Genomic DNA, 14244 nt, shown 5'->3' with positions numbered 1-14244 from the left:
CCACTGACCCTGGACAGGAAGCTGTCTGACAGAGGGACTTATCTCTGGGATCCCTGCTGTCTTGGGCCTCCCACCTGAAGAGATGATTAGCTAGGAGTGTGCTCCAGCTAAAGCAACTGGGGAAAATCAGGGCTGGGCCTTAGCTGGAGAAGAACAAGGGTCCCAGGGTTGGTGGATCTGTATCCTTGCAGTTATCAAAACATCTTCCAGGACTGAGTGTGGCTGTGCAGTGAGGGGGACCCAGGAGTGTGATTGGCATGGGCTTGGTCCCCTGTGTTCCCCCAATAGGGATGACACAAATAACCGGCACTTGGAATGCCATCTGGGGTCCTGCACTCTCCTTCCCAAAGCTCTTTTCATTGATGAGGAGCATCTGAGGCCGAAAGAAGTCATGCTGCCCAGACCTTCATTTCACAGCCTAGAGCTGGTGTAGTGGGTTCCAAACTCAGATCCCAGTGACATGGAAGACCATGGATTTCTATACTCCATGGTGCCTTTTTGGGGAACTCATCTTTTTACCTGTGAAAACTGAGGAAGAGGGCACTTGTGGGGATGGATGAGGGGCCGACCAGCCTCCTGGATACCACTGCCAAGTCCCTGGTCCAAAGCAGCATCAGCAAGGCGTTTCACTCTGAGTACCTAACAAGTGGCCTCCACCCTCTGGGCCTTGGTCTTCCATAAATGGGTTGGGGAATGGATTGGTGGTCTTGGGCATCTCGGGCTAGGCTGGGGCTGGAGAATGGGGGCTGGATAAGGTGGACAGAGAAGAATGAGAATATCCATTCCTGGGAGATAAATCTGAACGGGGAATTAGGGCATCAGGAGACTCACTGACATGCACTGGGCCAAGTAGAGTCGAGGCGGTTGGTGACCAGAGAAGGCTGGAGGAGGGCTTGCTGTGGGAAGGAATGGCAGAAGTGTGGGAGGCTACAGGGTGAAGGGATACGAGGAACAAGGGTGGTGGGGGTTTACCGGGAGCTCTGTCTCAGAGGGGAGACGTGGTGCCAGGGCAGCACTGGGAAAGGCCCATGGAAGTAAGAGTCCGGAGGTACCAGCTGGGCTGGAGGCTGACCTCACCTTCCCACCCCCCACCCAGCCCACTGGCTGTGTCTAGAGACTACAGTATACCCAGTGCCCACCTAACATTCCAAGCCGTGCACTTGTTTTCTTCAGGAAAGGTGGCTGGACAGTTCTTCAGCAATAACTCCATTATGTCCAACCCCGTGGCTGGGATGGTGATTGGTGTGCTGGTGACCGTCCTGGTGCAGAGCTCCAGCACCTCCTCGTCCATCGTCGTCAGCATGGTGGCCTCCTCACGTGAGTCCAAGCACCTGTGGGCCCAGACGCACTGCAGGCATTTCCCTGTCCCGCTGGGGAGCCTGGAATTTGCTCTGAATACACCCAGGCCAGTCACTGGTGTCTTCCTTTCTTGCACAACTATGACATGTCCTGCCTTATCCTGGGCAGCCTCTTGTTTCCATCCCTGTGGCTGGGTCTGAAAATAGAGTCCCGGAGGCTTGAAGACTCGGCTCTGAATTCTCTGGAACTGTGTTGTCCAGTCCAGCAGCCACTAGCCACATATGGTCATTTGATTTTATTTAAGCTTAAGTTACTTTAAATATAAAAATTAGTTGCTGGGTTGTACTAGCCATGTTTTAGGGGCTCCATAGTCACATGTGGCCAGTGGCTGCCATATTGGGCCATGTAGATGAGGAACATTTCCATCACTGCTCTGTGCTAAGAAGAAAGACATGTAATCCCATCACACGTTGGCTTGGGGACCACTGAGCTTGGGAAGCCGGCATTCCAAACTTGAACCTGCTGATCGTTTTCTCTGGCTAAGCTGGGACAGAGTCTTGGGTGGGTGGCAATTTGAACCGGCTAATTTTCAGCCCAAACCAGCATTTTTAGCAAAATTAACTAGAACTTTTCTGGGCTAACTCAGAAAAAAGTTATTCTTCAAAATAATTTTACCTTTGGGCACCTGGGTGCCCCAGTTAAGCGTCTGACTCTTGATTTCAGCTCAGGTCACGGTCTCAGGTGGTGGGATTGAGCCCCGTGTTGGGCTCTGTGCTCAGTGCAGAGTCTGCTGGTCCCTCTTTCTCTCTGCTCCTTCCCTGGCTCATGCTATCTCTAAAATAAATATATAAAAATCTTAAAAATACATAGCTTTGCTTTCATATGTTAGAACATTGTGGTAGTGTACTAAATTGTCTTAGAAAAAGAAATTTCCCATAATAAATACACAAGTCCTTAAACATTGTTTCCTGTTCTCACCTGAACTGGCCTTGCATCTGTAATAGGGAGGATAGAGAAATTGAGAAAGGCACTTGTAAACTGGGCTCCACAGAAGGGCTTCTTTGTGGAGTCTGCAGAGTCCCTGAAATTATGTGCTAGAAATTTTGGGGGTACATGTGCACATTTCTGTGAGCCATCCCAGCTTGCATCAGATTTGTAGCCTGGTGCTGACCCCCAAATCATGAGGAAAGGCTGCTTTGGCAATTACCAGCTTGACTGTGTGCCTTGGGCCACATTGGGAATGTGGCCAGACTGCTTTTCTAAGCTTGCTAACTCCCTAACCTTCTCTCTCCCGTTTTCCAGTGCTGAGTGTGCGTGCGGCCATCCCCATTATCATGGGGGCCAACATTGGGACCTCAATCACCAACACCATTGTGGCGCTCATGCAGGCGGGAGACCGGGATGAGTTCAGAAGGTAGGAGGCTCAGAATCAGCTTTTTCTGGGCCAGGTCCTCATAACTACCTTCAATCAGCCAATGCAAATATGCTGGTCATTGCTAGAGCTCCTAGAAGTAGCCATAGTGGAGTGCAGCTGGGGGTTGGGATCACATACTTACCAGCTGATGAAACTCAGCTCCGTGGTCAGCATCGCCAGGATCACTGGCTATCACCTTTGTTGTCCAAAGGACTAAACCCAGTCCTACAGGTAAATGCTTAGCCAGGTACTTGGCATGCATTCGAGAGCTCCCTAAAGGCAAGCCCCAGCTAGAAGCTTCCCTGCCATGTGGTGTAGTTAAAACAAGGCCAGTTAGGATAGGATTTACTATCCCGCTGAGTCAGAAATAATTATAACCTCCTAAAGCTTCCTCTTTTGGCTGAGCTCAACCCCTGCCACCTTCCCTTTGTACTTTATCTGCATGCCAATAAAAGGCAAAATGTAGTTTTTGTGGGTGCAGAAGATCGGGAAACGGGGCGGGTTGAAACAGGCAGAGGGTACCCCTTCCTTCTGAAAGGTTAATGGGAAAATGAAGCACATTCTCAGCCTGCCTTCTGACAGATGGGCTTTTTCCAGAAGTTTCTAAAACAGAAGTACTTTGTCTACGTGACGCAATCTCCACACAGGTCGGGCAGACAGCAGTAAGCAGGCTGGCTGGGTCGTCAGCAGATGTCATCCCTCATCAGCTGGTGAACTGGCAGGTGGCAGAGGTTCTCGGAGCTGCTCATTTCTGCTTAGACATGGCTAACTTTCTTTGATTCCTGATGAAATGTCCCAAGGGCCTCGAGAACGGATACAACGTTGTCCAGGGCTGGCTGTTAATTTGATCTTCTCAAGAAGCTGAATAGACTTTTCTTTGCCCCATTTCATTAATATAGAAACACAAAGAGGTTAAATAACTTCCCTAAGGGGCATGGCTGGGACTCAGTCTAGGTTTTCTTCCAGATTCTGGGCTCTTCACTGCTACATGTGAAATATAAACTTGCTAAATATAAACATGATCTATGAAAGTGGCTGCACATAGGAATAAAATTGAACTAGCCTAGCCCTTGTTTGGATTATTTTAATAGATTGCTTTCAGTAATGTCTTTGGAGACGTGCATCACTCTTTCCTGGTGGTTTGGAACACCTCGTGGGTTTTCAGAAAAGTAACGACTATATCCGACCCCTATAAGGCTCTTAAAAACATTTTGCCAAACAACTAAGAAATATTTGCATCACTTTATGAAGATGTCTTAAATCACCTTCTCTTGGAAGAATAAGTTACTTTTTTAAAATATTAACTGATATGGAAGGTAAAGATTTGTACTTACAAGTAAATAAATGTAAATAAATTTTACTACTAGTGAAGTTAAGCATTTCCCACACAGGTTTATTAGCTTCTGTCTGTTCAAGTCCTTTTTTTGGTTTGGGGTGGTTTTTTTGCACATGCAGATGTGTTTTTTTTTTTAATTTTACTTATTTGAGAGAGAGAGCATAAGTGGGGGGTGAGGGTGGGAAGAGGGCAGAGGGAGAGGGAGAAGCAGGCTCCCTGCCCAGATCCATGAGCTCTGTCCAATCTAAGGGGCCCATCTGTGGGGCTTGATCTGATCCCAGGACCCTGGGGTCATGACCTGAGCCAAAGGCACGTGTTTAACCAACTGAGCCACCCAGGTGCCCCAACATGCAGATACTTTTTAAAGGAAAACTTTTTATTGAGGAAAAACATCTCACTTCTTAGTCTGGAGATAGGATGGAATTCAGGGGACCATGCAAACCTTCTCAGATAAAATTTTAGTGTATATTGACCTGTTTTCTGTGCGGGCCATTCAAACGGTTCATCAGAGTCTCAAGATTTTAACAAAGTTAAGAATTCAGTTGATGGCTTTGGTCACTGCCATACCACCGGCCCCCAGCTTTCCAAAGGAAGATTGTCTTCAATGGGCATGATTCAGAAGTGGTCTGGATGAATCACGGAGCTCCTTGTTATGGCCATAACCTGTCTACGCCCTTCTTCCACCCCCCGCAGAGAGAATTGAGTGCTGTCTGGCTTGGTGGGGAAGCCTCTGCTGGGCAGTGAGAGTCCAGGGGTCCTGGACCCAGCACCCAGGCAGTGGTCATCTATTCCCCTATGCTTGCTGGCCCTCAGTTTCCTCATCTGCCAAATGGGGATATTGATATCAACCACTTGGGAACTGCTGTGAGAATGTGAATGTAGACAGAGAGGGGACGCCCCCACCCCATTGGCAGATAATGCCATCCATGACCTGCCTAGCCTGGTACCCACTTGCTTGTTGACTAATCCAACTGTTGGCATGGGATGGGATTCTTATAGGGCTTTTGCAGGAGCTACTGTCCATGACTTCTTCAATTGGCTATCCGTGTTGGTGCTCTTGCCCCTGGAGGCGGCCACCCATTACCTGGAGACCCTGACCGACCTCATGGTGGAGACCTTTAATTTCAAGAACGGAGAAGATGCCCCGGCACTTCTGAAAGTCATCACAGACCCCTTCACCAAGCTCATAATCCAGGTAACCCAGCTTCCTTCAGAGAGGGAAAGGAAGGAGCTAACTTGCCCCCTTCCCCCTAACTCCCCTCCTCTCCTAACTGGGCAGGGATAGTGGAGAAGGATGAGGGTCTATAATGCCTCTGAAAAAGGCCATGGGAGGCGAGACTCTGGGGACATTGGGTATCGTAACTGGTCTTTTTGTTTTCCTTGACTTCCAACATGTGTCATCTTTATTGGGGTGGGAACATGTGACAAACGCTTCTCGAAACTCAAAAGACTCCATTGGACACAGGGCCATTTTAGTCCCCCTACTGACTTCAGCACTTATGGGCTCACGGGAAAAGTATTATCCTGCTCCTATCCCAAGAGAAAGGTTGCTGTCCTTCCCTTCCATCTCGCCCCTCTGCTCCCTAGGGTCATTGAAATATTACTAAAATAAATTTAAAAAAAATTTTTGTGATTGTTGCCTTGGAAAACGGGTCAGTTTTGACCTTGCCCCTCACAACTCTTACCTTCTGGGTTTTGCTGTCATCCAATGACCTTCTGTTGTATGTTTCCCAGCTGCCAGCCTGTTGATACAATCATTCCTTTGTTGAACACCTGCTACTGCCCAGGTGCAGTGCTCCATCCTGGGGGTGCAGGTGGAGTGAGTCCGACATACTCCGGCAGGGGCTCAGTTGGGCTTATGTTGTTGAAGCCCCTTTAATAGAACCTTCTCCATGTGGGTCCCTCCCCAGTGCTGAGGATGTTCTGACTGTCTCCCGCCTGTTGTCTTCCTCAGCTGGATAAGACGGTTATCAGCGAAATCGCAATGAATGATGAAGCCGCCCAAAACAAGAGTCTGATCAAGATTTGGTGCAAAACTTTGACCAACGTGGTGAGTTTCTAAGAATATTGTTGGGTGGGCAAACTCTTGAACCTGCGCTTTAGGCAAAACTTAATGCAGTGTGGGCAAATTAGAGGTAAGAGGAAGTAAAAATTGGCCTGTGAGAATCCTTAAGGAAACAAGTTTTTGAATGCTGGATAGACAGGCAATGCAGTAGGACAGACCCAGCCCATTCTGCCATACCCCACACTGCAGATACATTATTCCTGGCTTGTAACTTTCATGTCTCCTGGCTTACCTTTTGCCACCTGTGTTCCCATTGATGGAGGGACCCATGGAAACAGTGCATCACACGTATACACACACACCCTGACGTGTGTCTCCCTCCCACTTGCCACATTGCCTGCTAGTCCCCATCAAAAGTGAGTAGTGTGGACTATACATACCATTTCTCAATGTTTGTCATTCAGACTCAAATGAATGTCACTGTCCCTTCGCCTGAGAACTGCACCTCGCCTTCCCTTTGTTGGTCAGATGGTTTGTACACCTGGACTATCAAGAATGTGACCTCCAAGGAGAACATTGCCAAGTGTGAGTGGGTCTCAGCTGAGTGTCAGCCACGGGGATGGGTGCTGGGGGCTGCTGACAGTGTTCTTTCTCTGTTTGTAGCCCAGTAAGTGAAGGTACACTAGGATTCACTGAACACCAGCATTATTCCAAGTCACTAACTATGCACTTTCATAGCAGCGGGAACTAAGTCTCAAGGACAGGTCCAAGCTCCCACAGTAGGAGGCAGAACTAGGACTTCAGGTCCAGTTCCTCTGGCTGTTCCATAATGCACCAGAGCTCAGCAATAGATTCCGGAGTCCTCCCTCGGGATGCATTGGTATCCCCTGTGCTCTAGGGAGGCACCCACCAGATTCGTAGGAGATGTGGGGCCCACATGGAACAGAACGGATACATTGACCCTAAAGTCATGAGTCCCTGCTGCCCAGTAGGCCCTGTTCAAAGACCCTGGAGCCAAAGTCCTGATCAAGGCAGTGAGCCTACATGATGCTCTGATTCTTTAAGAAGCTAGACTGTTGCCCCAGGAATGTTGGCCCAGACATCTTTAATTCTTCTTTTTTTTAAGATTTATTTATTTATTTGACAGAGATTATAAGTAGGCAGAGAAGCAGGCAGAGAGAGAGAGGAGGAAACAGGCTCCCTGCTGAGCAGAGAGCCCGATGCGGGGCTTGATCCCAGGATCCTGGGATCACGACCTGAGCTGAAGGCAGAGGTTTTAACCCACTGTCACCCAGGCATCCGGACATCTTTAATTCTTAATCATTCCTTATCTTACCCATGTGTGTGTATCTGCTTCTCTTCCTCCTCTCCCCACCATCCACATTCATTCCGAGCAGCAAATATTTTAAGTTGGTTGACCTCACAGCGTCCATGAGTTCATCACCTCCCGTGTTCTGGGTGCTAGCCATCCATCAGTAAAACCATATAATCATGGGGCCATGCAGGATTTCTAAAAAAAAATAAGGGGGCTTCCAGTTAGCAATAGCTCCTACTCTGACTTGTCCACCCTACCCCACTTTGCTCCTCAGTCTCTCCATTGTAAGTATCCTCAGTTTCATGAGTAGAACGTTGTGTGGGAGTTAGAGGTAGAAGAATGCCCAGACTAGCTCTGCGGCTACAAAGATTTCACCTCATGTTCTGGCCTCATGAGGCTCCCACTGGGCCAGAACAGAGCCTCAGGGTCACACCTCGCTGTAGAAGGTGGCTGGGAAGTGTGGTCTTTGTTATGGGTTGCCATAGGTCAAGCTAACAATCAAGATTCTGTTACTGTCATACAGAAAGATGTTGGGGGGATGAGTACCATGGCAGGGGGGGATGGCCTTGGCAGGGGACAGGGAAATGGCCCTCCTAACAAGGGCTTTCCATGGTCTTTTCAGGCCGGCACATCTTTGTGAATTCCAACCTCCCGGACCTTGTCGTTGGCACCATCCTGCTGTTAGTCTCCCTGCTGGTCCTCTGCGGCTGCCTGATCATGATTGTCAAGCTCCTGGGCTCTGTGCTCCGGGGACAGGTGGCTGTTGTCATCAAGAAGACTCTCAACACTGGTAGGTACCCTCACCCCCCAACTCCTGCCAGTTCTGGGCTCTCTAGGGCATGGCATCACTATGGCTACTCCTGGTGTGGGGGGACTCCTTTAGATTTGTATCTAGCAATGGCCTCTGCATGGAGTTTCTCTCTTGGATCTGATAAACTGAAGAAGTTGAGATCCCATTTGCCCTTGAAATCTTCCTTGGTGTCTTGGGTAGAGTCTGGGGAAGTAGGCAGTAGCTTTTGTCATGTTCGAAAGGTCCTAAGGAAGAGGAGGCTCAAATCCAGAGATCTGTGAGACAAGCCTTCCTTCCAGCAGGTTTTCCCTATGCCCAGGGCTTTGGGGTTTGTCAGGAACCCTTAGGAAAAGGGTAATGGATGTCCACCCTGTTCCCCACTTCCTTCAACTCCTGGGAAGAAAATGTGATTGTGGATAATACGTCAGCATCTCGAGGCAGCCAGCACAGCCCCACTGGCCAGGAGAAGCTGCTGATAAGTTTGGCATCCTGGCCTATGAGAGACTGCCAGGCCAAGGACATCGCTTCCCCGTGAAACCACAGTGAAATGGGGCCAAGAATATCTGCTTCCCAGAGTTGTCCCAGGGAGGCCATGTGGCTGAGCTGGGTCACTTTGGGCACCTGCTGTGTGGGCAGGGTCTGATCCATATGGTCAGTCCCGAGAGCTCTGTACATGGGACTTCGAGCTGCCCATCCTGCCTCCATGCTCCTTCACAAAGATGGAGGATCTATGGCACTGGGAGACCAGGCCAGGCAGAAGAACAGAGGTCCCAGTGCTCCAAGTGCTTTGTGGTAGGAAGGTGGTTATTTGGGTGGTGTCTTAGTTCTGCTACTGTAACAAATTATCCTAGTTTGAGTAGCTTGAACAGAAACGTATTTCTCAGAGTCCTGAGGCCTGGGAAGTCTGGGCCTTGGTACCAGCATTGTCAGGTTCTGGTGAGGTCTCACTTCCTGATTTATAGATGGCCGCCTCCTCACTGTGTCCTCCCATGGCGTGAGTAGAGAGAAAGCAAGATCTCTGTTCTATAAGGGCACTAACCCATTCATAAGGACTCCACCCTCATGAACTAATTACCTCCCAAAGGCTCCACTTCCTGATATAATCACACTGGGAGTTAGGGTTTCAACATAGGAATTTTGGTGTGTGTGTATTTGCCTTCATAACACACATACATTCTTGGTTCCACCATCTGAATATGCAAGGTGAAAGGATTCTAAAAATCCCATTTGTTAATTCCCAGCCGTGGCATTGGGGAGGCTGCTATACAAACTGACCTTCGGGCCCAGCCCATGCCTACCCCCCCCCCCGCCCCTGCCAGGTCCTCTGGCCATGCCAGCTGGGCCCCCAATCCAGGCCTCCTTAGAAAACCTGTGACAGCTTTCTTTACCTCTGTCTCCTAGATTTTCCATTTCCCTTTGCCTGGGTGACCGGCTACTTGGCCATCCTCGTGGGGGCAGGCATGACCTTCGTCGTGCAGAGCAGCTCCGTGTTCACATCCGCTATGACCCCACTGATCGGTGAGTTTCTCCTTGGCTTCCCCTTCTTGTTGCCAGTATTATCTCCCAGCACCCCCGGAGGCTGATACTCTAGCTTTTGTATCTTCCCACCAGGTATTGGTGTGATCAGCATCGAGAGGGCATACCCGCTCACGCTGGGCTCCAACATCGGCACCACCACCACCGCCATTCTGGCTGCCTTGGCCAGCCCTGGCAATACCCTGAGGAGCTCACTGCAGGTTAGGAAAGGCTGTGCAGGCTGGGGGCTCTGGGGGCGCTAAGCACCATTTGTGGGCTTGCAAGCAGATGGTTTTGAACAAGAGCCAAGTTTTTCTGTGTTCAAAACCATAAGACCGCTTCCATCCCTGGTGGTGGTTTAAACAGGCAGGGCGGCCACTACTTGGTAGTGGTGGGAAGAGTATTCAAGAGGCATAAACACCACTACCCATCTCCTTGCTCCCCTTTTGGGGAACTCTGGTTGGACACTGGGAGGTCACTTGTGCTCTGGGCTTAGAATGAAGGGGACCTGCTTGGATCAGCTCGATTACTTGGACAAAACCTTTGGCATTGGCATTCTTGTCCTGCCTTTCCACGCTAAGTGACCTTAGCCAGGTGACCTGACCTTGAGTATCGGTTCCGTCATCAGAAACCTAGGAGCTCTATCTCATTAGGATTATTCTAAGGATCTGATGAGACTGTCCGGACAGAAATCTGAGTGTAGAGTATAAATTTGAGCCACCCACGTAATTGGAAATTTTCAGTAGCCACATTTTAAAAAAACTAAAACAGGGAGATGAGTTTTAATAATGTATCTGATTTAACTCATTATCCTTTCAACATGTAATTGATTTAAAAGCTGGTGAGGTGTTTACCTTCTTTTTCAGACTAAGTCTTGGAAACCAAGTGTGTGTTCTGGACTTGCAGCCCATCTCATGTGGTTTAGCCACGTGGTCATGGGCTCAGCAGCCACACACAGCTAGTGCTTTATGTATCGGACAGACTGGTCCCAAACTCCTCGTGTGATGCCTGGCACCTAATGGGCACATGGGGAAGGAGCAGAGTGTGGCCTCTGGAGCCAGGCTACTTGGGCAGAGAGCCTCCCTTCCTCCTCATCAGGCCCATTTCTGAACTGTGCTCTGAAGACCAGGAAGACCCCTGCCTCTGCTCACTGCAGAGGCCATTGCTAGATACAGTGACGCCTTGTAGACCAGTAGACCATCCTTCCATCACCCTGAGTCCCCCAAGCACCAGACCCTCTCATCTGTCCCCTCTCTTGTGTTGTAGATCGCCCTCTGCCACTTTTTCTTCAACATCTCGGGCATCCTGCTATGGTACCCGATCCCCTTCACCCGCCTGCCCATCCGCCTGGCCAAGGGCCTGGGCATTGTCTCCGCCAAGTACCGCTGGTTTGCCATCGTCTACCTGATCATCTTCTTCTTCCTGACCCCGCTGGCGGTGTTCGGCCTCTCGCTGGCTGGCTGGCCGGTGCTGGTGGGCGTGGGCGTGCCGATCATCTTCGTGATCCTCCTGGTGGTGGTCCTCAATCTCCTGCAGTCGCGCTGCCCACGCATCCTGCCCGGAAAGCTGCAGAATTGGAACTTCCTGCCACTGTGGATGCACTCGCTGAAGCCCTGGGACGACCTGATCTCACTGTTCGCCGGCTGCTGCCAGAACCGCTGCTGCCTCTGCTGCCGGCTCTGCTGCCGTACATGCTGCCTGCTGTGCGGCTGTCCGCCGTGCTGCCGCTGCAGTGGCTGCTGCCAGAACCTCGAGGAGGAGCCTGAGCTGCCCATCAAGGCCCCCGAGGCCTTTGACAACGTGGCCATGAGCCGGGAGGCCCCGGATGGGCCCCCGCAGGCTCAGGGGGAGGCGGAGGGCACCAGAAGCACCGCTAGCAGCACCGCCTTGTAGGGGTGGCCTGGAGGCGGGAGGGGGCGCCCCCCCCAACCCACTGGTCTCCACGTGCCCTCCTCTGCCTGGTGGGGAGCCGTTCCTCCTCAGAAAGCTGTTCACATCAGCCCCCCGCTTTCATGGTCCTTGGCCTGGTAGCCTGCACAGTGGCTCCATCTCGGCGCGGACTTCCCGAGCTTCCGCCTGCAAGACGTGCCCAGTAATCCTGAAAGACTGGAACAGAGAATGGCTGGAGATGATCACACTGCCCAGCTCTGCCCAGCTGGCTGGCTCCACAGGACCTGTTTTCAGACTCCAGCAGTCCTCAAAAAAAAAAAAAAAAACCCCGAGGGAGGGTTTTATGGAAGGTTCTCCAAGATGCACATGTTAACGTGCGTATGTGATGGTGAGAACACTCTGCCATCTCTCTGATTTACCAAAGATTTGCTTCAGCCAAGAGCAGTTGCACCCAGGAGTCTTGCCCCAGACCAGACCCCTTGGGTGGGGAGGGTATGGGAATAGTGTAATTGTGTGGAGACTTGGTAAGGACCACAGGGTGGGCCTTTACCCTTTGCCAGAGCTCCCCAAGTCCCTTGTTGGGTGTCTTCACCTAGACAGTGTCCTTGCCCAAGTTTTTAGGGCAGGAGCTGCATCTGAGCTACCAAGAAGTTCAGGGTGCACTTTGGCTCCCCTGTTGACTCCATCTTTCTGAGAACTGAATGGTCCAAGTCCTGATCTGGGCAGTTGGGAGGATGAGAGCTAGGGATTGGAGAGCACTGGGGTAGAGATGGTTTATCTGGTACAAGAGCCTAGGGCTCTTCTTGACTTGGCTACTCTAAAAGCCAAATTGACCATCATGGCTAGAACCCAGTGCTACCCTCTTGATCAGATAAAGTCGCCCTTGTTGAGTCTTTTGGAATAAGATCCAAAGCCCCTCTGATCCCCTCCACTGCTGCCACCTTGAATCCCAGGAAAGACATGGGACAATTGTAGCTTCTGCCTGCCTGCTCACTCCCTGTGCAAGATCGATGTCTGGGTCGACTTTTTGGTGGGCAGCTTCCATTCATTCATCCATCCAAGCCAGAAACTCTTCCAAACATTCTCTCGCGTTCCCATAGATAGGCAAGCTCCAATTTCCCGCCTTCTCTTCATGCCTGTGGAGATCCAACCTTTTCTCAAAGGGCAGACAGCCCCCAGAACGGGGATCATCAAGTAGCATTAGGGGTCTGTGTGTGGCTGTGGGTCCTAGGGCTGTGCTCCTCCTTGCTCCCGATGCCTTCTCTGTGACTTCGAGAGTGGCCTGCCGTCTTTATACCTACTCCCTCCACTGCTTCTCATGCTGAACACTCCCAGTCTGCTCCCGGGAAAGGGAGGGAGCTTCAGAGGGGTCTGGGGAAGGGAGTTCAGTGCAGCCTCACTCCCAAGACCCCATTCTCCCCCATCCTAGCTTATGTGTCAACTTAGCAGGTTGGGATGCCAAACTGAGCCGCCCTCTAACCCTTAACTCCTGTAGATACCAGTTCCCAAACAGAGCCATTTATACTCGTATATTTATAGTCGCACATCTGTACAGCATTTTTCATAAGTTATATGGTAAGTAGTAGCGTGATTTGTGTTTTGTAGTGCTCTCATTTGGAAATGAGGCCGGGTTCTACTATGAAATAGAAATAAAGCACCTTTGTATATTTCTTAATGCCGCCTTTTCAATGTGCCTCTGTAGCTGCACCCAGGGCCACACACCCTGTAAATATGTATGTTAAGCCTGGGCAGGGCTGTGGCCCTGTTTGTTTGCACACTGATTTTTTTTTTTTTTTAAATTGGATCCTTGGATCCTTGTACCCGTGTTGATTGTATTTTTTTTTTTTTTTTTTTTTACTGGTTGTGGGAAAGGAGAAATAAAAAAAGACAATCAAATCCAAAGGACTGTATTGCTTTCCATTCCAGAGAAATAGGGGCTTCCTGGGTCTGTTTCCTAAAAACATGAGGTCTCTTCAATATCACGACCTACCTCTCCATCACCGGGGTCAGCTGTGTCATTTGTGGGGCCCCTGGTTTAGAAGCAGAGGGAAAGTGCCATTATAGGTACTAAATTTAAAAGCTCTCCTTTCTTCAGTGATCTCTCTCTTGACTTAGGGCTTTTAAAGTGTTGTTGGGTAGTGCTACTCTTAGATTAAAATTTAAATTATTAGCATATGTGTTATGGTTCATTTTTATATTATGCAATGTCCATTTTAAATGTAAACATGAGAGCTTCCAACTCACACATGGGATTGCTAAAATCACACAACTCCTTTTGTAGCTCGTATGTGTATCTTGTTCCTGCCAGAACAGCAGGAATGCTGCATAAAACTCCATTTTTATTTCTCCTTTTGACGTGTGCGTGTCCATCCATATCCTACCTTACTGATGAGTAAGGACAATGAAAAGAAGCACCAGGGGCTGACCTTTCCTTCTATGTCATCATTCCAGCCTAGATGAGTGGCTAACAGAGAGGAACACGAGTGAAAAGGGGTAAGATAGGGTTCCTCAGTCATTTCTCTTGTGGTGCTTTAGGAAGGTGCTGGTTTGAATGGGAAGTGTGTCCTGTGACTGTCAGTATCCCGGGATACTCAGTTGCAGACTTAACACTTGTACTTGGCTTTGAGTCTTGCTACACTGAGGCTCGTTTTGGATCTACTTGAATTTTGTGCTCGGGGCA

The 14244-nt window shown here is 49.8% G+C and overlaps 1 protein-coding gene across 3 annotated transcripts in view; it reads left to right on the top strand.

Annotated features, from left to right (window-relative positions):
* Nucleotides 1-13417, top strand: part of SLC34A2 (solute carrier family 34 member 2) — an 80231-nt gene extending 66814 nt beyond the window's left edge. For all 3 annotated transcript variants that reach the window (XM_045998050.1, XM_045998045.1, XM_045998049.1), the window contains 9 exons: nucleotides 1174-1317; nucleotides 2602-2713; nucleotides 5049-5244; nucleotides 6004-6099; nucleotides 6519-6639; nucleotides 7992-8159; nucleotides 9561-9677; nucleotides 9771-9895; nucleotides 10941-13417. In XM_045998050.1, the coding sequence (XP_045854006.1) occupies nucleotides 1174-1317; nucleotides 2602-2713; nucleotides 5049-5244; nucleotides 6004-6099; nucleotides 6519-6639; nucleotides 7992-8159; nucleotides 9561-9677; nucleotides 9771-9895; nucleotides 10941-11567 (1706 nt within the window). In that variant the 3' untranslated portion in view covers nucleotides 11568-13417. The remainder of the gene's footprint in view (nucleotides 1-1173; nucleotides 1318-2601; nucleotides 2714-5048; nucleotides 5245-6003; nucleotides 6100-6518; nucleotides 6640-7991; nucleotides 8160-9560; nucleotides 9678-9770; nucleotides 9896-10940) is intronic.
* The last annotated feature ends 827 nt before the right edge of the window (nucleotides 13418-14244 follow it).

This window comes from Meles meles, chromosome 2, assembly GCF_922984935.1.
Source record: "Meles meles chromosome 2, mMelMel3.1 paternal haplotype, whole genome shotgun sequence".
Classification (NCBI taxonomy): domain Eukaryota; kingdom Metazoa; phylum Chordata; class Mammalia; order Carnivora; family Mustelidae; genus Meles; species Meles meles.
The sequence above is the reverse complement of the archived record's forward strand: the minus strand, read 5'-3'. Positions and strand labels throughout refer to the sequence as shown.